Source organism: Apteryx mantelli, chromosome 1 (genome assembly GCF_036417845.1).
Source record: "Apteryx mantelli isolate bAptMan1 chromosome 1, bAptMan1.hap1, whole genome shotgun sequence".
Taxonomy (NCBI): domain Eukaryota; kingdom Metazoa; phylum Chordata; class Aves; order Apterygiformes; family Apterygidae; genus Apteryx; species Apteryx mantelli.
In genome coordinates this window covers 175,516,361-175,542,848 of record NC_089978.1, presented here as the reverse complement: position 1 = coordinate 175,542,848, position 26,488 = coordinate 175,516,361, and the positions used below count along the sequence as shown (strand labels likewise).

At 32.8% G+C, this 26,488-nt stretch overlaps 1 protein-coding gene across 1 annotated transcript in view; it reads left to right on the top strand.

Annotated features, from left to right (window-relative positions):
* Nucleotides 1–26,488, top strand: part of LRRIQ1 (leucine rich repeats and IQ motif containing 1) — a 125,547-nt gene that overhangs the window by 85,936 nt on the left and 13,123 nt on the right. Inside the window, exons 24-26 of the mRNA XM_067289916.1 lie at nt 18,493–18,625; nt 20,077–20,137; nt 25,554–25,674. Of these exons, the coding sequence (XP_067146017.1) occupies nt 18,493–18,625; nt 20,077–20,137; nt 25,554–25,674 (315 nt within the window). The remainder of the gene's footprint in view (nt 1–18,492; nt 18,626–20,076; nt 20,138–25,553; nt 25,675–26,488) is intronic.

Here is a 26,488-nt window from a genome sequence, read left to right as displayed (position 1 = left end):
AGTAAAAATAACATTTATATTTCATATTGGAACTAGAATAAGAGGTAAAATGATCTTGTGATTACATCACAAGATTGGAAAACAAATATCAAGAATCCATTTAAATTTAATAGAATGATTTTTGGTAAACAGGAATGATCTGTGTCTATTCTCCAGCTTTCCAATAGTTCACAATTTTGAAGCTCCTGGTATTCTCAAATGAAAAATGTTGCAAGGATTTTTTACATTTTCTTATAACTAGTGCTAATTTAAAATGAAAGCTGGACTTTGGAAACTGGTAATTTAGGATTGTCTTTGAGTTAATTATGTAAACTCATTAAAATATTTTTACATAATGACAAACATAATTTCTTAGGTTTTCTGTATTACTCAATATGAGCACATTGATGAAAAAGTATATGTAGTAATTAAATAGCATTTATGTTGATTCAAATCACTGGTGGTTTTAAATACCTCTGCTTGAGAGTTGAGAGAAAGCACTGAGAATGAAACATTATGATTAACCTTTTTATATGCTGTAAAATTGATAATACTTTTTTATTTGTTATTTAAGGGCAGTTAAAAATACATTGAGCTGTAGCTAAGAGTTGTGTGTTAGCTGTTTTCATCTTTAATAAATTAGCTATTTTCAATGAAAAATTATAAATGGCACCAGCTCCCAGGATGCACACATTGTTTGTAAACATCCATTTCTAAATTAAGTCATCTTTTATTTAGCTGTGGTCTGAAAAGCATTAATAACCACATTCTAAATTTGGCATTCCTGCAATTCTACTAAAGTATTGCAATGTTTACAGTAAATGTAATTATTAAATATCTCCCAGGCTTTAAATTTGTATGCCAGATTATGGCAGAAGCAGTTTCCAAACCATATTGCACTGGTGAAAATGACAGAATAATACATTTCCAGAGAATGTAAGATCTGTCCTGAAATGTGATGAAAATGCATTACAGAAACCTGCAGTGTGGAGGAGAATCTGTCTCTTAAAATCAGAATTCTATGGCTTTGTTTCTTATTATCTAGTGTGAGCTCACACAACAGAGCTCTCGCATTGAAATATTTTCTCATTTTAAGGAATTAATGGCTCTCCACCAGCCCTTTAACATGTAAAATGAGTAGGTTACTTGTGTCCAGTACATCCAAAAAGAGCCAGGATAAAATAAACATAAGGAGTTGGATATCTTGGAAAAAATCTGTCATGGGTTTGGGTTAATCATCTCCAGAAGAAATTCAACTTGATGCCTGAAATGTAAGACTTCTTGGAGAAAGCAGTAAAGCCTGAGGCAGTGTTGATCTGAAGGAGTGCTCTCCATGGGTCAGAGCTGCTCTGCTGGCAGAGTGCAAACCCAGTTCACAACAGCGGTACGCTGAAAAGTTGTAAAAGACTGCAGGGGCCTTACAGTGCACGCACTCGAGCTTCAGTTACATAGTTTTAGTGGCCCAGTTTCTTATTATAAAATAAAACTAAAAAATAAAATCTGTGCCTAATTTTCTAGTCCCCTGTCCATCAATGATAATGTAGGATTTTTTCAATGTTCGTGGAATGAAGCAATCCTGAAACTGTAGTATAAGTTTAAAAATAAATACGTAAAACATCATTTATGTGCATTCATGTGGTGCACATCAGTGTCTGAATATTTATAAATGATCTAGACATATGACATCTTTATTAATATTCTGGCTTTTCATGTTCAATTTTTTTTTGTTTTTAACAACATTTCTATTTGTCTGAAGTTCCTGAACTGGAGGTACTTACCATAGATATATTCCAACTTCATATTATAAAGTCTTACTGTGGTTCTAGTCTTCAAGGGTCCTGTATTCTACTGTTAAAGGATTCTGATTTTGACTGCATATTTCACCTGCTTGTGTGTTATCTGTTTATCTGTCTCTGTGGTTTTATAAACGGTCGTAATTTGCAATGACATCACGTGGACTTTATTAGTGTATCGGACTTAAATGTGGTCTCTGATATAATATGACAATGAATTTTGTGTCAAATTGTTCCAACAAACTTTTAAAACTTGGATTTTATACAACATGTAAGCTATTACCTGTGCTTTCCACATCATAATAGTTTATCTTTTAACTAAAATGAACTCCACACTAGGAAAAAAAAAAAAAAACTTACTGCTATTTTAGCTAAAGACTGCCCAGTGATGATTACAGTAGGAATGAGATTTCACATAAAACTTCATCAGTGGTTGAGGACAAGTTTATGCTGTTGTTGAATAACATAACACAGCAGTTCACAAAGGTTGATTTGCATCTTCTGAGATTTTCCTTCTCTTTTTTCCTACTTTCCTTGGCACTTTAGGTCCAAGAACCAGGCAAGGTATCATCTGTATTTCAGCCAATGTGTGCATAAATAAGTTGACTCCACATTCAGATCCACAGCATTTTATACTACATCAGGCAATCATTTTGGATGAATAGACCCCTGACTACCGAAGCATTTCAAATCCTTTTTCATTTGACCATTCAGTGACCTGATAACTATTTCCTGTCCCTAAGTAAGGTTGTGACCCAGGTCTTAGAGTGCAAAAGACAGATAATTTTAGCAACAAGTTAAATCCAAATGGATCTCATTGGAGGGGGTGAGGGAGAATTGGTTTGGCTAAATTCCTCTAAAATAAAGTGTTACAACACTTGGATTTAGTAAGTCTAGTTAAAAGTAATTGTTAAATATGTTGTCATCTGTTTGGATGCCTTGGACCTGTAGGCAGTATTGGGGTGGTTTGTTTATTTTTTTTGCTTTTACTAAACAATATCCAAATACAACAGTACTCTTTTTATACTTCATAAAACAATTATTCATGAAGAGGTCATTAAAATTGCATTTTCAGATATATTCAAAGCATTTTCCAAAGTGAATATTTCCAGCATTAAACTCATATTGGTATGCGCATGGTATTTTAACATAGGCCACAGAAAGTTAAGTTTATAGGCTGTGTCCAGAGGAGGATCATGAATGTTGCATTGCATAAATATTCATCTTGCAAAAGTACTTCCATTTTGTATGGAGCTATGAACAAGGAATATGATAAATTCTTAGAAACATGTATAGGTGCAACTCTTGTTACAGTAGGACAACATGATACTACGGTTTAAGAAGTTTCATATAGCTATGCATTTTAGTAGCAATGCCTCTGCCTATTTTATCTTCTGAAGTACTGTTAAAGGTGGATTAAAGGAAGGCTTTAACCCCAGAGCATTTCATTGATTTGAAAGTGTAATCAATTAAAGTTTCTTATAACAAAATTCTTGTTTTTCTATTCTGTAAAGGGAACTATGGTGTTATGAAGAATTACGAGGTCAGAGAGCTATAGCATTCCAAAAAGGTTGTTTTCATGTGACAATGTTTTTAATACTGAACACGCATTTAAGTCTTTTTCTATAACTAAGAAAGTTGTGGATCAGCTGTATAACATGATTTATTTTGGTAATGTGCAACATTTTTCAAGCAAAACATTAAGAAAAGACTCCAGAATTGGAGTCTACTCCTATATTTCGATAATCTAGTTATCGAAAATTCTGTGTTGTTTGATACAAACTCTTGTGGCAAAGTTGTATACCTTTTACAAGTTTCATGTGATCTATAAAAATAGACGGCAAGCATGGTAGATTTGGAAGATTTTACAAGGGATTGTAGGAGTTCTTACAAGCGACCCACATATAATAAAAAAGTACAATCATGTAGTAATATCTTTGCAAGTTCTATGACAAGCTGTGTATTTCTATAATGTGCATCTTCCAGCTTCATAACTTTACAGTTCAACTTTTACCATGCACAATACACAAACATTTTAGCAGTTTTGTCAAATCTGTAGTTTTGTGCAGCTTTGATGTATACAATGCATTTATTTTTTCTGGCTTATGTGTTAAAAAAAAAAGATTTATAACAGAACACTGAATTGATATTTTCAAATTGTCACAGAAAAAATGTACCATGCATTTAACTCTGGACTAAGGTGGAAATACTGTATTTTCTAGTTATTTATAGATATATGTATGTATAGAATGTGTATATATATTAAATATATTTTTCTCAGATTCCTAAGATTGCATACAGAGATAATATTTTTCAAAAAATTTTATTTACATGACAATGCAGAATAATTTTTCCTTTGCAGATTTATTGTTGGGTTAAATAATCCAATATTTGATTATAATTTCATAAATTACTACATTTTTAGAATTATGTAGATAAACCAATTCAGATAAAGAAATCCAAATAGTCAGACAAAAGAAGAATTTACTTTATTTTCACAATCATCATTAAACAAGCAGAATATGAACAACTAAGTTTTTTGAATGGTTTCCAAATGCAGATTGAGTATCAAGCTTACTAAGAAATTGACTGTGGAAAGTCATTTCTCTAAAGCACTTGCATGCTTATTGTTTTCTAATATGAAGCAAGTTTGGTATTTTTCAGTTTATGAAGAGAACAAGGATATCTTTTGTCAAAGACAGAACTTGCAGTCTATCTTCACTTTTGCAGCATCTCCTAAAATTCAGCACTAATCCAAAATAAAAATTTCTGTGTGTAGTGATGGTAGTAATACTGCTTATTATTTTATTACCAAAAGATAACATACCGTCCAACATATAAGGGTATCTTTTGTCAAAGATAGAATTCAATTAAAAAATGTATTTTAAACACTAATACATATTTCAAAGTAGAATTTACTGAGAATTTGCTTTAGTAGCTGATGTTGTACATTTGTAATTAAGAAATTAGTAATGACTGTAAAGAAAAAAAAAAAAGAAGCTAAGGCAGAAAGTTCTGATTTAACCTACTGATGACCTGGCTTTGTTTGTTCAGATGACAGTTCTAAAAGTGTGCGGAGAATATTCCCTTTTAATACAGTTATTTGCCACGAGCCCTGACCTCACTGCCTGTCAGGGAGCAGGTCTGAATTGGCCCTTTCTCTGATATCGTGACATTGCTTCTGTTGCCTCGATTGTGACCTCTGATTGCATGATACCCCTGAGAGTTCTCTTTAATAAGCGTGACTCCTGACTCTTAGCCAGGTCTGCTTGCTTAGGTTTTGTCAGACTCTGCTTGTAGTCTGGTCTACATATGCTAAAACATTGCATAGGCTGTCATCATACCATGTGAGTGCTGTGCACTGTATTCGAAAATCTCTTTCCAACATCTTTCCTTTTATTTATTGAAAATGGAAATATTTATGAAAACCTATTTGGAATAAATTTTAAAAATTTATTCTTCCAAAATTATGGCTGCTAGGGATTTTTATTTTTATACCTCTATACAAACAGTTACTATTTCACTGTATTACTAAGCATGCGTATTATCCATGCATCATGCTAATTGCTACTTTGAGATTTATTTTATTTCCCCTATGAGAGTATTTTATGCTTCTATGACTTCCCATCAAGAATATGTTTGTTCATCACAGAAATGGTAGGGGAGAGTCCCCTTACTTCATTATATGATTAATACACTTGCACAAGGAGACAATATTGATGAGCATCCAGAGCACTATGAGATGTAGTTATTCAGGGTCTAGTCAGGTGAAAGCTGAAGAATCTGATTGGAATCCAGGAGAGGGTAAGTAGAACTAAGGATTTTTAAATATCACTGAAAATTACATTTCTTGTTTTAGTAACTATTTTGCTACATCATTGCATTCTTTTCTCCTGTTTTCCTCCTCTTCTAACCAGAATGCTGAAGGAGAGTCTGTTCAGAGACCAGGCAGCCTTGGGGATGATGATGCTGCTCAGACATTCTCCAATTTTAGTATCCCTTGATGCATTCACTGAACCAGAATATGGAGAAGTTCAAAGATTTGAAAGTGGTGCAAGTTAAAGACAAGTTTGTGTATTTACTTATGTATATCTTCTGTACTCTCACTGCAGATACATATACCTTTTCCTAGTCTCTGTATACCTCTAACAAACTGCTTTTAATCAACGTATTTAGCTTGTCAGATAAGAAGAGGAGAAAAATCTTACTGCAACAAAATAATGTTATGTGCTCACTTTTGTAGTTAAATTAAAAGAGTCTCTGTAAATATTATTAATTAATGCTTCTCCATTTCTTGAACTGTTTTAAAGAAGACTGTTGACCTTTTCACTTGGATTATTTTGTGTAAAAAAATGGTATATTTTGTATGAAAAAGAAACTCTATTAGAATCTTTGTTATAAAACAAGTTATCTGGTATAAGCCAAAAAGCAGACATTTTCTTGTTACTTTTAAAGTTGACAGTGGAATGCTATTAGTTCTTCTTCATGACAGTGACAGTTACAGTGAAAGTAAAATCTTATTTGGTTTGGTCAGTAAAATACTATTTTTGCTATCTTTTAGAAGAATTCCCATGTAAGGTGATACAATTTTAATAGTCTAATTTAGTGGCTAAGGTTGTAAAGCTTCTAGTACAATTGTCTGTTCCCTTCTTCTGGAATAAATAGTATATGGTTAGCTATTGAGGTACCTTAATCTCAAATGGGAGTTTACTTACCTAATTGGACTTCATGTGCTTTCACTCCTTTTTGGATCAGCCCTTAGTGCTCTGTGAGTTCATGTGCCAGTGGCAGGAACTTACATAATTGGCTGCACGTAAGCAGAGTTAGGAATGGACAACTATTGTCGTTGTCCATTGTTGTTCAAAGCAACACATAAAACAAATTATGCTTTTAAGTTTATTAGTTATGGCTGTCCTGAAAGCTATTACAAATATAAACAGAACGAACATGAGGCAAAATCACCTATTCAAAATTATCATGGTATTTAACTCATTCCCTCCTTTTCAAACAAGTTGTATCTGTATTGTCTATATAGATAGAGATAGATAGAGATAGATTATATAGATGTAGGTATAGATGACAGAGATATAGATATGTCAGTGAACTAGGGAGCTTTGTAGGGACTGTAGCTTAAAAGTTTAGTAAGAATGAAACTAAGAATTTAAGCACAATTACTGTAAGAATAATATGATAATCTTCACCTAGCCTTAGGAAAGATGAAATTGTGTTCAATAATGGAATTGGGTTTTTTATTTTGTTCATTTTCTTGTTCGAAAAAATAATTTAAGTAAAGTTCAAAACAAAATGGTTCTACTAAAGAACAGAAGTCAAAGCCAATTTTTTCCTTTTTCAGCTCTGATTTCTTCATTCAGTGAGGAAAATCATTCAAACCTTCTCTGCATAAAGAGAAATATTGTGCCATTGTAACTATAATTGGTTCAAAATCAATATAATTAATTCAGTTCAATTTCCATGGCACTGAATACTCTTGAATATGTGTTGGCTTAACAAAAAAATTTTACTCTACTTAAATTATTACATTTTTCATGTGATTACAAGCTGAAAAATTCTATTGCAAATAATAAAGACCTTTATAAAATTACTAAGCCCTTTGAGCCACATGAATTAAATATTAATGTAAGGCAACTTTTAGGCAAATCAGTGTTTTGTTTTGTATTGTTTTACCTATCCTCCCTTACAAATGGAATTCCCTTTTCTGAATTGATCCATAAGATATTTGAATTTCATATATATATTTTTTTCTTCCATGATGTATCAGCCCACTAAGTATAACTTAATAAGAACAATGAGTGCTTTTATATCTATACTTACTTATAGTCACTTGTAAGTTCATAGTATTTATGGTTATTTTAAAACTGGAAATACATATATAAGAATTGTACACACTTGGGGATTACCACACTTTAGATGTAGAGTCTTTAGAAAAAGAACCATGTCTATATCTGTGTTAAAGCATGAGATTTTTTTTCCATTTAATTCAATGAGCATTAAATCAAGCCTTGTTTATACAACATTTGGCATAATGACAAGCCTGATCTTCAGTGTTACTTCTGGGTTTTGCTATAAAGTAAATTAAACAGCAGCTTCACACTTAGTCTATGTAGATTTTATGTGTATATTTGACAGTGCAGAGTGGTTTTACTGTTATGCGTTGCTGTACTGACACAGCCATGAATTGTTGTCACAGTACCTTTATCAAATACCAGTAGGTATTTCAGGTCAACATAAGTAAGCCAGAAATAAGTAGTTTCACCTACACAGCATAAAACACTTCAAATTTGAAAATAGTATATGTACATATATTGGTTAGTGTAGATACCCAATTCATAGGTATTTATAATGCAACTACATATTGACATTAATAAAATTATTTCATTCCCTGTCAGTGTCAGTGTTATTCTACATTGATAGGTATCAATCAAATGTGCCACTCCCAGTGGATGAATATAAGTTCTTAAAACCAAATTCATATATTCTTTAGGTAATATAATTTTTTTATATGTATATATATATATATATACACACATACACACATACACACATACACACACTATCAAGAGAAAATGTTTATTTTCAAACATATCTAATACTTTTTGAAGTATACTTTTTAAAAATGTGCATTCCCAAACTGTGATACAAAATTACATATTTTTAATTATTCATTCATAAAAATTATGAGATAAATGTATGCTGTGTAAGTCAGCCTGGCTAACTTCATGCTGTTCCTGAGTAACGTTGGCTTTTTTAAATACTTGGCATAGGTGTCTTGTTGTCACTTAGTAGTCTCAAATTGTTATTGTGAACAAGTCTTTTCTTGACTTTGGATTTTTATACCCCTCTCCTACCTTTAGGTCCTTTGTTTCTAAAACAAAACCTACCTTTATGAATGTCACTCTGAATAAAATATACTTTATTTTTTTGGCTTCTTGATAGGGGACAAGATAGTAGTCCAACCTCTTGTGCTCCTACAAAATATTTTTTTGCGTTTGGCTTTTGAGAATTCCTTTGGAAGATCTGATATTTTAAATCACAGAGTTGATTTGTTAATTTTATAGAAAAATATTCTTGTGGGAACTCCATACATAGAGTGCTCTTCTTTTCTTATAAATATTTGGGAATGCTGTTTCATCACTGGCAACTAAGCACTTCTGTTCAAGCTCTTGATTACTGTTGTCAGTTAATCTCAAGAACTGAGAATTTATAGAGTAAAATCTATCAAAAGGAAGAAAATTTTATTGATATTATACATCTCTTAATTTTCTTCTGGGGAATGTAAACTCTTTCCCCCTGTTTAGTAGAGGGTATCTATCAGCAGAGGGCTCATTAACTCCAAGAGAATATGAAAAAAAGTAGAGAAAAGGTCTATATTAGGCAGATTTGGGGGAAGAGGCAGGGATTATGTGAAAAAATAGGCAGAAAGAATAAACAACATAGGTTCTATTTGCATGCTCTTTATTCCTTGCATTTACTAACAGACAAGTAAGCATAGAAACTCTAGGCATACCATTTCAAAATAATTTTTTACTGCTTCTTAATTTCTTTGGTTCTTTTAGGGCCCTTATTATCCAAAGATCTCAGGGGAACAGACTTAGGTATCCTCCTAATTTACTGCTCAGCAGCCCTGTTGATTAAATTTTGCTTAGGTTGAGTGGCTGAAGCAACTAGGATATAGATTACAGAGCACCTTGTTCATAGAAAACTGCAGACAAGAATAATGGCAAGGGTTTTAATTTCTATCTTTTTAAGTTTTGGGCACCTGAGGAAGTGAAGTATGATTAGCTGGAAGGGGGCAAGATGTTCGTTCTTTCTTTCTGTATACTTTTCCATCCTCTGTCTTCCATCCTCTATATACTCTTCCATCCCCTGGTTTTACACTGATTCCTGAGGAACTTGCAGTCTATCTTCACTTTTGCAGCATCTCCTAAAATTCAGCACTAATCCAAAATAAAAATTTCTGGGTGTAGTGATGGTAGTAATACTGCTTATTATTTTATTACCAGAAGATAACATACTGTCCGACATACAAATCCAACATACTGGAGCTGAGGAGTTTAATGTTTGGAGTGTCTTTAATGCATCTGTACCTTTAGTTCACGCAGAAAATACCAAGAACAGTTGATATATTTCAACTCTCGTAGGCTCAGTGAATGGAGTCAGTGATTATGCAGTGCTTAATACAAAACTTAAAAAATACAAAATCACAAACATGCTTGCCAAAGCTTAATGTTTGCATTTCTTCTTCTCATCCTCCTTATGTGCTTTCTTGTTTGTCAAATTTGAACTGAGGGGGAAATAGTACTTCAAATCTAAAAATGGTGGCTGCAGACAGGTTTGTGGTACTTAAAACACAGCATATATATAGCAATTTGTTTTAAATTTTAATTCTCTGCTTTTCACTAATGATTTGGAAAACCAAAAAGTAAAATAAGAGGAAGAGTGACCCAATTGTTTGGATACTAACCTTAGATTTGGTGGACTGACATTCAGTTCTGACCTTTGGGAAATTCAGTTCTGAGATGTTATAAATACATTAAATACATTATAATGGTAAATTCCAATAATTGTAATTATTACAATGATAAATGATAATGATTATAATGATAAATACTTCAAAGATTGAGGAGTTCTGAGTTAACATGTTAATGGAAACTCTTTTAAGTTCCTAACATAGAAAGTAAAATATCTTTAAACATACTCTAGATTTGGCTTTCTAGTGTCATAAAATAGTTTCATTCTGTTATGTTTTTGTCTTTTTTTGAATGTTATGATCATAAAATGGATGTCTTGCATAAATAACCTGGTGCAAATGTTTAGGATCAAAACATACATCAATTCAAATTGTGGACTGTATTAGGAATTAGTATCTTTTGCTTTGGAGCCACAAATGACATTGCCATGCTACCTGTCTCTCTTTTCCTCCCTCTCCCTTTTTTATTTTTTTCCTTTAAAATAATTTCAGCATGAATTTTAAGAACATGTTTTATTCGAATGCTGGCACAGTCATTTCAAAGATTTGATATTCCTCCAGGTTACAAGAGCTGAAAGAGTGCTTTCTTTATAAACCTTACTTTGGAAATAGCAGCACTGATGTGTGTGGGAGGTGAATTATTACATACTTGGAAAGTTTCAGAGAAATTAGAATCTTAGCATTTCAGAATGTTTGTGCAGTTTATTTTCCCCGTACCTCCCACTGTGAAATGTGTTTGATCAACCACTGAGTTCGGGTGAATGACAGGAACTTAAGCTGGCATTGTCCCTTAGAAAACTTGATGCGTTTTGTCTCTTTGTCCAAATATTAGCATTAGACAATGGAACATTAGTTTGTAGAACACTGAGTAAATGACTGAGAAGTCATTTTGCTCTTCCCTACCAAGGAGTTAAAATTTATTCTTGCACATAGAAGTATTAGCCTCCTAATTATTCTTTCTTTTTCTTCAACCCCGGTTGCATCATTTTGAAGGACAATATTGATCAGAAATTTACAGACATGAATTCAACACCACAATTTTGATTGCTGACTAACCAAAGTAGTGGTCAGGTCATGTTTTCTTTGTTCTGTTTTCCATAAAATTCACATTGCCTTTGTCATTCAACGAGGTTAAAATAAATAATCATAACTGTATGTTTAATTCCAGTGTTAATGGCAGCTTAGTACTTTGAAGAAATAACCTAGTTTTATGAATATTAACATGACACTTATGTGCATTAACAGTAGTCTACATAACTCTAAATATAATGTTTTTAATGGTACAAAATCAACCAGTTTAATCAAACAGCAGAATTTTATTTTGTTTTGTAGCTTATTTTTTAGACAAGGAAATCTCATTTATTAGAGGGTGGAGACCTTTGTTAAACCAGTGCACTACTCTTCCTTTTTTTTTTCCTCATCTCTATGACTTATTTTTAATTGACCTTTAATAGCAACCTATTCTTATAATACTATTATTAGTCCTCCACTGTTCAATCCCTGTGTCTTTCTCCCAAAGAAATCTTCAGATTCTGTGCCAAGATTCACTGTCTGAATATATGCAGATCAGAACACTTATAAATTAGCAAAAAATGAAATAAACAGCTGCATGTGTGGTGGCTTCCTGTAGACATCTCAGGTGAAATATGTTTTTAGGTTTATAGATCAAGTCAGAAAAGTGTTGTATGTCTTAAGAAATGGCATGATATTAAACTGATATTATTATGAAGAGAGGTATAGAAGATAAATGAGAAATTTTGTTTAGCATAAATGTGGAGTAAAGTAAGTGGTAACAGCACAGAAAGTTGCAAAAGTTGGATAAAGTGGAAGGAACAGTGTTTAATGCGGCCTTGAAGTCAGTGCCAGGAAAATGAAGCTTATAAAGAAATTCAAAGGGAAATGTGCCATGTTCAGAAGAATAGAAGACCTAAGCAACTGTGCGTTTGCAATATACCTGTGTGGTCAGACAGTTGCAATGGAAGAGATTAAACAATCAAGAAATATTGGGAGAAAAACTTCATTGACAGTAGTGCAATATGAATAGAGAGAGATAACATTAAATGAGATATCTTAAAACTATACCATTGAAGATTAAGTAAGATCTGGGTTTGCCTTAAGGTGAGAAAAGGAACAAATTGGAAATAACCCTTAAACTATTGATAAATACTAATTACTACTGATAAATGGTAATGGTGCTGTATTCTGCAGAGGCTAGAACAAGCAGGGAAGTAGAAAAGAATGTGTGGGAAGGCCCAAGTATGAAATTCTGTTTTCCTTGAATTCAGAAATTGAAGTTTGTACAATTTCAGTGGTTTAGGAATCTCAGTGTAAGGAATCAAGTTATGCATAACCTAATGAAAAGAGGCTGAAGAGATAACACAGAAGGGACAAGCTGAAATGTGGTAAATACTGCAGTGGGATAGATTAAGTAGATTCTACATTACTGGAATAGATCACTCAGAAATAGAGCATAATGTAAAAGATGACGAAGATAGAAGTGAAAATGGGGAGAGAAAGGACAAACAAAAAAGCCAGACTGTGGTCTTAAGGCATTTAGACTTTTTGAGTGTGATGGATAGCTGGTTTCCAGGAAGGAAGAGTGAGAGTGAGGACAAGGTCAAGAACAGTTGCATCGTGAAAAGGAGATATTAGAACATGTAGTATGAATGTATTAAAGACGACGACAAGGCTGGCAGGTTTTGCAGGTCATCACCTGATGCTGTATTCTTTTGAGTAAATTCTAACTGATCTTTTATTCATCTGTGCACTGACTCAGACACTGCTCTAAATATTTCTCTTTATTTCATTAATTCTGGTCCCAGAGATGCAAAATGATTATGTCAAAACTCACTCAAACTGATTAACTCATTAATTAACTAAAATTAACTGATCTGTATAGTATACTTATCTCATAACAAGGGGGGATATTTTTGGTTTTTTTTTAAGTAGCTATTTGAAATATATGTGTTTGAGCTATTTGAAAAATCCAAATAACCTGAGTTGTACATAGAGAAGCATCACATCTGGAGATGTGATAATATTAAGTGAAGAAAACTCTGCATTGGTAATTGCTACACTATACTACCAGCTGACTGGAAGTCCTATATATATTCCTAACATATTCATTGAATACCAGTGAGCATGCTAAGAACCACTCTAGATACCATTCTTTTGCCGAAAAACAGTATTTTGGGCATGCAGTGATTGCTATATAATGCTTAGGTGTGTTTAGTAACATCTGACAAAGTAGACTTCTGACAAATGCATTATCCTTTTTGCTGAAGAAGAGAAAAAAATTGCTCTAATTTCTCTTACATTCTACTATTCTGCTTTTTTAATATTATTATCTTCTGGTCTATTTCCAAATTCTCCAGTTTCTTGCCTGGGTATCAATATGTTGTTACTCATGCTGTTCTTGCTTTCTGCTCTGCTTGTAGTAGATTGTAACAGAAATAATGTCATTTTGTTTGTTGGATTATAGGTTTTGAATTTTGATTCTTTTTATTAATGTCTATTAAAACAACTTTATAGATGACACAGGAGAAATTATAAAAATCCTCATGGGGTATATATAATATATATATTCATTCAGAGTATGCTTTTACAGGGTTTGTACACACACAGACACACACATATAGAATACATATTACTGGCCAGTAATATATACCAGAATACTGGCAGATAAGAAAAATTTCAATGAATTAATAGCTTCGACATGAATTTTATATCCAAGCTCAGCTGCTTAATTCTTATATTAAGAGCACCACTTCCAGAATACATATTGAGAAAATTAACTCTGGTCACAGATTTTTTATATTAAGGAAGGAAAACTTAGACTGCTGAAGAAATTCCAAGCCCTTCTTTCGCATTGTAGGTCTTAGTTTTCTTAGTCTCTGACTTTATTTGTGTTGTATTTTGTATGAAGCAAGTTTTGAAGTGAATTAAATCGTGCTCTAAACTCCAAATTTAACTGTAAAAGGTTGAATACAGTATAAACTTCTTCACACCGTTCTCTGTTTCAAGAAATATATGTCAAGTTAGAACTTTTATTTTCCTATCTACAAGTAGATTTGAACAAAAATCACTGTGTTTGATTGGGTTCCTCAGCAGCTCCGTACATAAATTGGCAGAGTTCAGTAGCTAACTGGGATTCAGAACAATCAGAACTGATGTTTCCTGGGCATAGACTCTGCAAAAATGAAATTCAGAATCTGAAACATTGCTCTGAATGTAGGCAGTTGTGTAACCATCTTCCTTCTTTTGTATAATACCTTGTAGTTAAGAACACTTGCCTTGGCAGAGGAAAACATGGGTTTGGTGGGATTTGAATCTCCAGCTTCCACAATCCAGTCTATTTATTTTCTTTGGGTGTGTTTCAGTCCCCTTTTTAAAGCTGACCTCTACAGTCAAGGGCACAAGATGCATCGGTCTTGAAGAAAAACCTCTGAGAAAACGATTGACTCAATCTAGAAGTTAGGGCACTTCACCAGAAGTAATCTACATATTCTTATCCCTTCTCCTTTAACTAACTTTAACTAACAGAAATAACATTAAAAATTTAAACTGAAGATGACATGCTGCCTCAGCATATGCCCAGCAAACAGAGAGTCTGACAGATTGTGAATAATATTTTTACGTATCCTTAAAGTCCCTTAGCCGTGAAATAAACAGGTAAGCAGCTCAGCAAAGGCAGGTTCTTATGAGTCTGCACATTGGACCAAGAAAAAACTATGTTATTTTCCTGAAATATTAAATTCCAAGCACATTTCAGGTACCTAAGAAAACTAGAGTGGGTCTTCTGAATAAGTTCTCTCTACTCAGATGCCAAAATTCTCTAGGGAAATGGCAGTAAGTGCCTCAAAAAACTTTGCTGAATCTGCTTAAGTGTGCAGGTTGTGTGTGGATGATTAATTGGCAACACCTAAAAATCATTACTATATTAATGCCAAATGTAAGTGTATTCTAATCTTAAAACATTAAAGTGTGCATGTCATGTAAAAAAAGCTGAAAAGATTGAAAGCTTAGAAGTGATAATCTAATGAGTGTATGATACTTTAAATACTTCTGAGATTAATTTGGTTTTCTATGGGATTGTGCCTTCTTTGATGTATTCCTTTTTACTTTGATATTCCAGGAGTTGTCTGGGTTTAACAATTAAAGATTATAGGTCTGATCCATTTCAAAGATGCAGAATGCTTACAGCTCTTAAGAACTTCTGTGGAATTTGTGAGTGTTAGTACTTCTACAAAATCAGGTCCAGGTTTTAAAAAACCCGGAGCCCTAATTTAGGAAAGCTATCAAGCAAATACATGTTAATGATACTGGTATACTATATCCTAAAACACATGATGTTCATAAGTGGAATAAGAAAGGAAAAATGTTGTGTTTTAAACATATTATTAATTAATTTTAATATAGTATTTTTTCATAAAAATTAAAAAGAGAGATATTACTATTAAAATGTGAGACTATTGATATGTCCCAAGTAAGAAAATAGAATACAATTTTCTGCAGTATTATTAAACAAATCAGTGAACAATGTCTGAATATTTGAGAAAAAAAGCCACTATCAACAGTGATATGGAACAAGAATACTGTTTAATAGCATATATGATTTTAAGAAAAAAAAATCATTTGTTTCGTGCACTTATATATTTACCTTGATCTCTTCCGTGTTTTCAATGGTACTCAAAAGTGTTCTGAATAAAACTGGTAGTGTTCCAAAGCAAAAGTCAGAAATTCAAAATACAGCTGAAGTGCATTATTAACAATAATTTTGGAAACATAACTTGCCAAGTTAAAAGTAACTTCTTTTTGTTGCAAGTTTTAACATAGCTTATTGTATATGCAACCTCTTTTGACCAAACCCACATACTAAGATGTAAAGTTTTGATATTGGTTTTAAATCCCTACATAGATTTCTTTTTTAATGGAGGAAAAGGGTACAAACGTATTAGTTAAAACATAATTGTTACTGATCGTTTCAATAGGGAGAAACAATTCTCCTGAGAATGATGGGTAAGAAAGATGGCACCAACTTTTCTGTAAATTTTTGTTCTCTCCACTGGAGAACATAGGCTAGAAAGCAGAAGGTCCTGTCTCCAGACTCTCTTATGAAGTCATGCCGAATATTTCTTACTCCTGTTATATAGATCAGTGTCTTCTTCATGTGAAGAGTTATGAGAGTACCAGAGTAGCTGCAAATGTGGAACCTTTCACTTTTCAAGATTTAAAGGTCAGAAAGCTGTGTCCTGAACCAGGAACAGATGAAAAGAATATTATAAACTTAAAAGAGAAGAACAAAAGGCTCCCACTTTAATCAAGCAAAAGGTGGCAAACTCTGTAATTAGTGCTGTTTATATTTTAGTACTTGGTAATGATCCAGTAGTTGAACACTTGTTCTTTTTAATCAGGCCTCACAACCTCATTGGGGAAGACATGGTGCCTCTCCATCCAAGCTTTTAATCTTCTATCTTCTGAAAAGTGTATACAATAGTGGGGAGGTACAGGAGAGTTCTTCACGTCAACTGAGGACAGATTCCTCTGCCTAATTTCTAGGCTGTCAGTTGCTAGCAAGAGACTAACATATAACTCTATATTCTGGACCTAATTTTAGTAGGTTAATTATGTGTTAGGCAACTAATCAGGTTCAGCCTAAGGAATAGATTTGAATTGAATGGAGATTCTCTATACCCACATAAATGAGGAGCACAACCAAAAACATTTAAAATTATGAGAAAAGGAGCTGTGATACCTTAACAGTATTCCCTTAGAGTTAAAGGATGGAAACAACAAGCTCACTGCAAGGCCTGGTAAAATTGAAGTGAGGGGCTGGACAACAAAAACTACATTTCACAGCTCATGCCAAGGAAATGATAATCTTTGCAGAAGGAAAAGCATAAAAAATAATACAGGTAATTTTAAAAACCTTTGACAAAGGTGGGTTTGTGAATAGCCTGTGACTGCAGCTTATATTGACAAAAACATTAATGAGGATTAAGCCTTAAACTAAGGAGTGTGAGGAAACCATTCACCTCAAAGGCAGTACTAACTCCCCCGATACAGTTATTGATTGTTTAATCATTAGCAGCCGACAAACAGACTCAGTACAAAGTAGAATGACTTATATGCTTCTCTGGTTCAATTGCAGAATAATTTGTACAGGACAGGTAAACGCTTGCAGTTTACTAAGCAGCTTCTACTAGTGGCTGAATTCAAGTAAAACGTTTCAGGGAGAGAAAGGAAAATGCATGAGGACCAAAGGAATAAACAGTAAGAGGGAAGATAAATAAGTAACCTGAAATGCGATTAAAAGGAAAAGCAAAATTACAGAAGCTTTTTTTATGTCTCATAAAAGCCAAGTCGAAGGTGCCAAAAAGACATCAACTGTAAAATGAATGTATGAGAGTAGAAAACAAAAACAGTTACTCTACCCCCATTACTGTCCCCATGTCACAGTGACAATTCCTCTGCAGACTCTTCCAGTTTTCTGCCATGCTCTTTCTCATGCTTCAAAACATGTCTGGTGTTCACCAGAATGGTCCCCAAAACCAAAGGATCTCCCAGATCGCACAGCTTTTTGTCATAATGTCAGTATTCTGTTCTCTATCTTTGGGTCTCTTTCATAGTCAAAAAATATGTACTAATTAGTGAAATATAATTTAATGTATGCAATTGCTTTGAAATCCAGTGTCACAAGCTGCCATTAAAGTGTCTTTATAAATTCTGTTACTAAAAGACAGATCAGAAGAATAGGAGTGTCATGTGTCCACTCTTAAATATAACGATGATTTTTTTACATCTTGGACTGGTAAGTGGAATTATGAATATAAATCAATGTGTATTTTTTAGGCATAGAGATAGCACAGTTTAATAGCATATATATAGCAATGTTCATAGGTGCTATAACAAGCAATTTATGTTTAATATATATTTCAGTATGAAAAATTAACAACATAATAAGAAACTTCTTTTTCAAAAAAATACTTTATTCAGAAGACAAATATTTAATTCTAAAAAAGAAAATAAATTATATAATTCAAAATTAATTTAAAAGTATTTTTAAATATATCAGAAAAATAAAATAATTCACATTATTTGAACTTTCTTGCATGAGATAATTGCCTTTTACTTTTATATGATGCAATATGCTCAAAGTTTATCCAGAGAATCTTTCACAAAGTTTTCTTTTAAAATAATAATGAAAGACAAGAATATCTTTTTCCTCTCCAGGTAAGAGAGAAGAATTTTCTGAGCTGGATACTGCTTTAGATGAGAAATTACTATGGAGAAAAGACCTTACATACCAATGGCTTCATACACAGGTTTGGGATTATGAAGCAGCCAGTTCCAGAAATATAAAGTGGTGAGGTCATCTCCTTTAAATTAGATTTTTTTATTGTAAATGTATCTTGTAAAATGAAACCCAGGTTAATTGTCTTAAAACAAACATGACTTTGTAGCTAGCAGCCAATACACCAAATTTCCAGGTCCCAAGCAGAATACCCTTTAGAATTGGTTTAATCATTGTTATAGATACTTCTTCTACAGTGATAATGAACTGCTGTTCAGTGCAGCATTTATGAATATCTGCATAACTTTACACTAGCAAGGCAATGGTTTCTTTATTCTAAAGAGCATAGAAAAAAGTGCCTATTGTTCATATATTGTATAGCTGCCTTGGCGTGTAATATGGTTTTATGTAATTAGATAAACTGTAACATTATCTATCTTGTTAGATTTGATTAAGGAATTAAAAAAAAAAAAAGAAAGCCAATGTTGTTATTGAACAGGTAAAATCTCAGTGCAATTAAATAAAAGGTTAATTTTATTCTCTAAGCTAATATGAAGACATAGTCAGTAAATGTTGGTTATAAATGCAATGTAAGCCATTAATATCTTATTGAAGTCAGTAGTAGTCACAATGCTAAGCACCTGTAATAAAACTGAACAATGTGTCAATAGGCAGTGAATTTAGTGTTAGTGTTTTAGATGTATTTTTATGAAAGTAAAGTTAATTTTTAATGAAATAGACTGCCTATTGTTATGTTTTATATGGAAAAAATATTCCACATTTCAAAATTGTATCAATAACTGGAGGAAATATATTGCAACACATATTCCTTAGAAAATCTTCATGTGTCTGTCATTTTCCATAATAGTGAAACATTCCAAGTGGTATTTTTTTAAGGTGATTGTCATGGCTTTTAATTTGAATGCAAATACTGCAAGAGAACATTTAATGTTTGAAAGTTTGAAAACATGGCACCTTGTAAGAGAATCTTTAAAAAAATTTTACCAAGCTTCTGCAGATATGTGTAATGAACTAAAATTTGTATTGACATTTGTTAAGATTAAGATACCATCTATGCATGTAGCAAAACCCCCATTATCAGAACAGCTGATACACTTATCTAACTGGAAATGGTTTTATTCCTACATAAGATAATGTGACAACTTATTTGGTAATATCTGATAACTATGAGCCTGACTTATAGTCCCAGTAAGTTAATGGAAGCTCTTTCATCCCTTTTCCGTGAGTCAGGACCTATGGCTACAATTTATGATGGTACATACAAATATGCATGTATTTTTATGTTTATTGGCATCTACATTTGAAAATAGTGTTTTATTATTGGAATAAACAATATTAACTGTTCTAATACTTTAAATATATCTTAACTGTGGGCTTATTTTAAATAGTCCTAATTAGCGGCCTTTGAGCAGGAACATTTCCAGCAAAAGATTCTGTGCAAGTATTTTAGTGAACCCAGTACAGTGGGGTTTATTGAAATTTCCATTCTATATTTTTCACAGCAATCGTTTTTTGCCTGAGTTAGATCCTGCAATATGCAACGGTAGACGTGTACAGCTTGTGGTAAGAACTTGTTTTTGTGTAGAATTTTGCAGAATTCAGCTAAGCCTTGATCATGTTTTCAAATGTGTACTTAGTATAAAAACAAACAGAAGCTTTTTTTGGTTGAATATAATTCTTTAATGTTGTCTCTTTTTGGCAATCAAATCAACCATTGATGGAGATCAGAGGAAAATGTATGGACAGAAGAACCCATGTTTATATGTAAGGCATTGATTTCAAATCTGGTACTGGTTTTTGTTTTTAAGACATCAAACATTACTGGGTGTTTTCTAAAGCTTCCACTGAACCTTTAAAAAAGCCTTTAAAAAAGGTACTTCAGCAGCAATTACATTATTGACTGAAAACATGTATTTATGTCAATCAGACAAGTTTAAACGTTCTTAAACTCTGTAAGAGTTCATTCATTTTTATATGCCTAGTGTGATTTATTAAAAACAGTTAGACTTGCATGTTAATAAAACAGTCTTTAGAATTAGACTTATTCCTACATCTTAAAATGCCTTCTACTCTTTTCACATTTCATTCTTTTCTTTGCAGAGTTAAAAAAAAAATCCGAACTAGGTAATTCTACAGTTTGGTGGGAGGGGGAATACAAGCCATTTAACAATCTGAAGATTTGCAAGATGAAAAGACTGTGTCAGAAATATCCAAAAGTTCCTTTGATAGTGATCAGTGTAATGATGCCTGTAAGCCCACTTATTTCATATATGACTTGACATCTTATAGCCAAATTAGCAATGTTCTTGTTGATATAATTATGTGTGGACAAAAAAAAAATGTGCAAAAACTTACAAACTATACTTAATTTAACTTTATAAACAATTTTAATTATGATAGATCTGTGTTTTCATTTGAATGTGTACAGTGGGTACTTAATACTATTGCAATTGTCTATATATTTATATATTCCATGTGTCTATCTCTATTTGAAGAAAAATTTAAAATGCGCCCAAACTGAATTTTGTAGCAGTTGTATAGATACAATGTTTTCAGCTTTTGATTTCAGTAGGCAGTAAGCGTAACACGTTTCAGCAAATGTGTGTGTGTACGTGTATACTCTGTGTATTTATAAAGTATGACAACATGTTTTTGTTGCTGTATTTGTTTATACTGCTCATTATTGAAAAAAAACCTATAATTGCTAAAATAATAAAAATCATTCTACATAGTGATGAGAATATGAAGTTATTGCATTGAATTACAGGGGTTCGCTTAAGCTAAATTTGTTTAAAGTAGAGAAAATCATGGCTTTCCCTCCCCCACCCCCACCCCCGAAGAAAAGAGACATATTTTAAAATGCTTCAGACTTCAAGTCTGGACGAAGAACAAGGACAAAGTCTTAGATTTTTATACAATATATAATATGTTGCATAAAAGAGTTTTGCACAGTTAGATAATACCCCTCTTGATAAAATTATATACCTAGTTCTGTACTTTGAGCAATCTGGGTGCTTTCTAAATTCTGTATTCCTTAGCTTCACCACCTATGCAATAGGTATAAAAACAGGTGATCTTTTGGTAAAACACTTCTAAAATTCACTGCTGAAAAAACGCTGTTAAGAGTTAGGGGTTACTGTTCTTATTTTCTTGAAGTCAGGTTTTGTCTAAGATTTTTCTTTGGAGTCTGCTGTGTGACCAGTTCTTAGGTTCCTTTTAAAGTTCAGTATCTGCAGTCATGAACTAGGCTACTGTCCGGGTTTTGATGCAGCGGCCTGAGTAGTTATTTATTAGGTAGAGTCTGAAACAGTAATTGTTCTAATTTTAGCAAATCATAATTAATAATATTATCTAAAAATACACATTATGTAATTATCAGTAAGCATATGTGCATAGGTAGATGGAAACTGATATACAGTACGAAGTTTTGTCCACAAAATACTGCTGCAATCCCACAACAGTATTATGTGGTGTGCCCACATAACTGGCAATGTTACAGGATTGTCACAGCTTGTGCCACATAATTACATAGCTGTTCCACATGAATCTAATACAGAGAAAAATTCAGTAGAAGGTCAGAAAACAGAAGAAGGAAAAAAGTGTCTCTCTAATGTGGACAACAATATTGTATAGGCAATGAAATAATGATGTGGTTTGTACACATAGATGGCTGGAGAATTGTGTTTTAAAAATTTATATTTGCTTTCTTAAATTTTGACTGTTGAAATGTGAACATACTCCTAATGCTTTTGCAAAGTAACTCAGCTAAAAGCTATAAAATCATGCCAAAAAATTAAGTTAACGTTTAGCAACAATCAATATCAAAAAGCAGGAAAATCTCTGGCAACCGGAAAGGGGAAAATATACATTAAAAAAAAAATTAAAACAGGAAAACATTTCTGGGCAGTTCTAGCAAAAATACTTTATTCATGTATCATATACTCATTTGTAGAGTTTCCTGGTGCATAACAAAATCTCTGGTTTGTGCTGGTTGTGTATTTATTCCCTATCTTCATTTGAAGATCAGTTTCCAAAAACCTGTATTCTGATAGTGCTACATTAATATAGTTTTCTAATTTATATTTGTGCACATTCCAAGAATTGAAGACTTTCTTTTTAACTGGTATGTGATGGTATTTCAATGGTTGCATATTAACAGTACAGTCTCAGCCCTTCTGGTTGGGGAATGAACCCTATTTAGGAACGTGCAGTAAGTCTAAGACCTTATTTTGTTAATCTTGATAATTTTGCTTAATGCTACTATGTAAGTGCTTAGGAAAGCATGCTGACTTGCAGTTTAACCTGAGCATTTTAAATTAAATATAATTTTGCTGAATGACAAGTAGAATAAACTTCCCCATTCATCTTTGTGAAATATTTGCTTTAAGATATCTGAGTAGTTAACCACTTCATTATTGATCCGCATCTCCAAATCATTAAGCTATAGTGTGAATTTGAAAACACTTTTTACCTTCAGAAGGTTACAAAATAATTCAACATAGGAATAGACAAATATTCAGATTCAGAGTTGCATTTGAAGCAAACATTCCTCCTGACTGACATTAATTTCCAATTAATCAGAAAAAAAGTTTGTAATAATAAAGCTAAGGGCAAAATATCCAAAGAGCTAAATATAATGATCTCTACAGATAAAAGTCCAAGACTGCACTCTGTAAAGAAGTATACTAACATCTTTAACTGCTTCCAATGTTTTTGGCTCTAATCTCAAAGGGAAAGTTTTAATTTGCTTCAGCAGACTTTCAATCAGAATCTTTTTAAACCTGAAATTAAATTTGCTCCAGTAATTAATACAGCTTTAAACATTACTTTGACTATAGTCGGGTGAAAGCATTTATCTTTATTTGAATGAATATAACAGATATTTTTAAGTCAGAAAACTGAACAGCCCTACTGAGATCTAGCATATGATACACTATAATTTTGTCTGCAAGATGATGAAGCTTCAGAATCTATGGTGGTAGGGACTGGATAATAATTCCACAGAAAAGATAGTTGTGTAAAATACTATGGCCTTTTGGGTCTTTGGAAATTGGGACATTAGAAAATGTTTTGCTCTGTTGAGAAAAGATTAGATGGAAATATGAATGATTTTATCAATTCCATTGTTTTGAATTTCTCTGAGCATCACAATGATTGCATTATTTCTGCTACAGAAAGACTAGAGAAGCTTTATATTTAAAGATTTTGAGCAGGCTTAAATGGACTGTAAATAAGAAGGTCAAAAATAGGTAGAACTGGTGGGAGAAAATTGTCACTCCTTTCAAATTTTCTAAATACTGCCTTGGAAGAGAAAATAGATTATTAAAATTAACAGCAATAATACAGCCTGCAATCTGTGCAAAACAAAACTTAAAAATCATGGTCATTAAACATATAAAAGGCAAGCATCAGGAAACAAGGAATAAACTTTCTGTGCTGACACAAACAGTAGACAATCACTATGGAGGAGCATAACCAAAACCGCTGCATCTTTGGAGTTGGTGATTTGAAAATGACACAAACTTTTTAATGAATTTTACATTAAACAGTCACTGGAAAAAAGACAAAGAAATGAAACAGGTCTCCATTTCATTTAAGTCCGCTAAGTTAAATTGGACTACAAAGAAATCTTCCTGCTTGTCTGCAGTGGTGCATTGCTTCTCCTGGTACCGTGAGCCACTACGAACAGGAAGTCTGGAGATTGTCTCCTCCAGAATAGCCTACAACTTTCTAGTAATGGCATTTTCCTGAGAAAAGGGAGCAGCAGGCTTCAACCCCCTGAGGAAGCAGTTGAGACCCAGGCTTTCAATTCCTGATCAAGCAGTCTAGCTACTAGGATATTAAATAAAATCTTGGTGACATTACCACCAGCATTGCTCGTTCTTTTTTTTTTTTTTCCTTCTTCTTCTTTTCTTTCTTTTTCTTTTTGTAAAAAATGAACTTAGTTAGACACCTAGGTTATGAAAGGAATTTGGGGCTTTTCATCCCAAGCAGAGGGAGGACTTGATCTGCATCCTGGACTCCATTTCTGAAGTTCCAGGGACTAGAAAATTTAAATATATCCCTATGTTCACTACTTCTAGCTGACTAGCTCTACACTGGGGTTTTTGTAGATCGCTCTTCTGCAAAGCCTTATTTTTCCCCATGATTGTGACTGGCCCTCAGTATCTAATCAGCAATATTGTTAGATAGCTGCTTCTGGTGTTGAATACCTTTTCATTTCAAGGTAAGGGAGCTCTTGTTGAGCAAATATGAAGTAATTTCTACAAAAATAACAATCTGCCATTTACAGTGTGTGGTATCTTCGAGGCCAGTATTTCTAACCTTTACCCTACAGTTTCACAAAAGGACACATTGCTAAAATGAAAGATGTTCTTCACTTCTGTTTTGCCATATTTAGGTTCAGGTAACATGCCTAATGCCAAAATGTACCACCACTGCATGTTAGATTATAATTAATATAATACTCTTACCTAAAGTATAATTTAAATGCTTTCTGATGGATATGGTTAAGTAGTGAACAACAAAAAGATTAAATTACTTACTGGATCCTTGATTGATTGAACTGATACGTGTCCTGGATAAAACATAAATATTGCAGAAAATAATCAAATATGACATCTCTGGCATTCAACTATAGCTTAAATTATAGACCGGTCAGTAAATGATCTTAAGCTGTTTAAGGTTTCATCAGCTGTCTGCAAGATTGATTTTCTTCAAAATTACTGTACTAAAATGTTTTCTTTTGTTGTTGCACTGACTCAGATCACAAACCACAATTTTAAAATCGGCTCTTATTTACAAAAATGCTTTGACATAGTGCATTTGTTCAGCCTAAGCAACAATAAAGGATTGTGGTATCATTTTGAAGAAGGTTGTTTGACAGACCCTGTTTGTTTATTTGGAGTAATGTGAGCTGCATTCAGAAAATGTTATATTTTGTTTCATGATTGTGTACATTTTCTCCCACTGCTCCCAGGCAAGCCCTGTAAGCAGAGAAGACACGGATTTAGACCTTGTTTCCATGACCAGTGGAAGTGCTTTGACTCAGAACAGAGAAAAAAATAATCAGCCACACAGACATTCAGCAAGACCATCAAGTAAGTTGTGGGGTTTTTCAATATCAGTTTTAAAGATCACTAAAATGCTTTGGTGGAACTGAGTGTACTTGGAATCCCTAATAACACGTGCTACTTCTCTTTCTGTTTCTTGCTTACATAAAATCTTTCCATACTTTTTCTACAGTCTGTTTAGAAACTGCGTCGTTAATATCTTTAGAATTTTCTCTTGTAATTTTAACCCACAGGAGGTCCCCTGTGATGTATATTAAATCTTCTGATGGTTGATTTTTTACAAGATTATTATTTTTCCTCTCTCTTAATTATAAAACAGACTATTTTACTCCAAAAGCTTTTTTTATGTTCTCCCTCCACATTTTACCAAAATAGGTTTGTAAAATACATCTTCTTTTAACTGAATACCAGAACACACATCCTAATCAAGCCACAGATTTCAATCATGTTGATTACCAAGTATGATGTAGTACATTCTTATTATTGAACTTACTTACTATAGCTCAGTGACAGAGAATCCTTTTTAAGCCGTACGTTGTTACCACTCTTTAATATCATATGTAAATTAACAAAAGAATCTGTATATGAAAAAAATGAGAAGGTAATATTTGAAGCTCATAAAAAGGTAGCATTTTAAGTGACGTTTTATTTTGTGTAATGTTACTGAGGAAAATGTTAATGTATTTGTAGTATTACATACTATATTTTGTATGTTATTTTTATACAAAATGAATTTTTCAAATAAATACAACTTCAGAACCCAAAAATGTACATTATAGAAAATATATGCAGTATTAAATAACAGGCAAAATTATTGAAATTCCTAAAACTGAATAAGCAG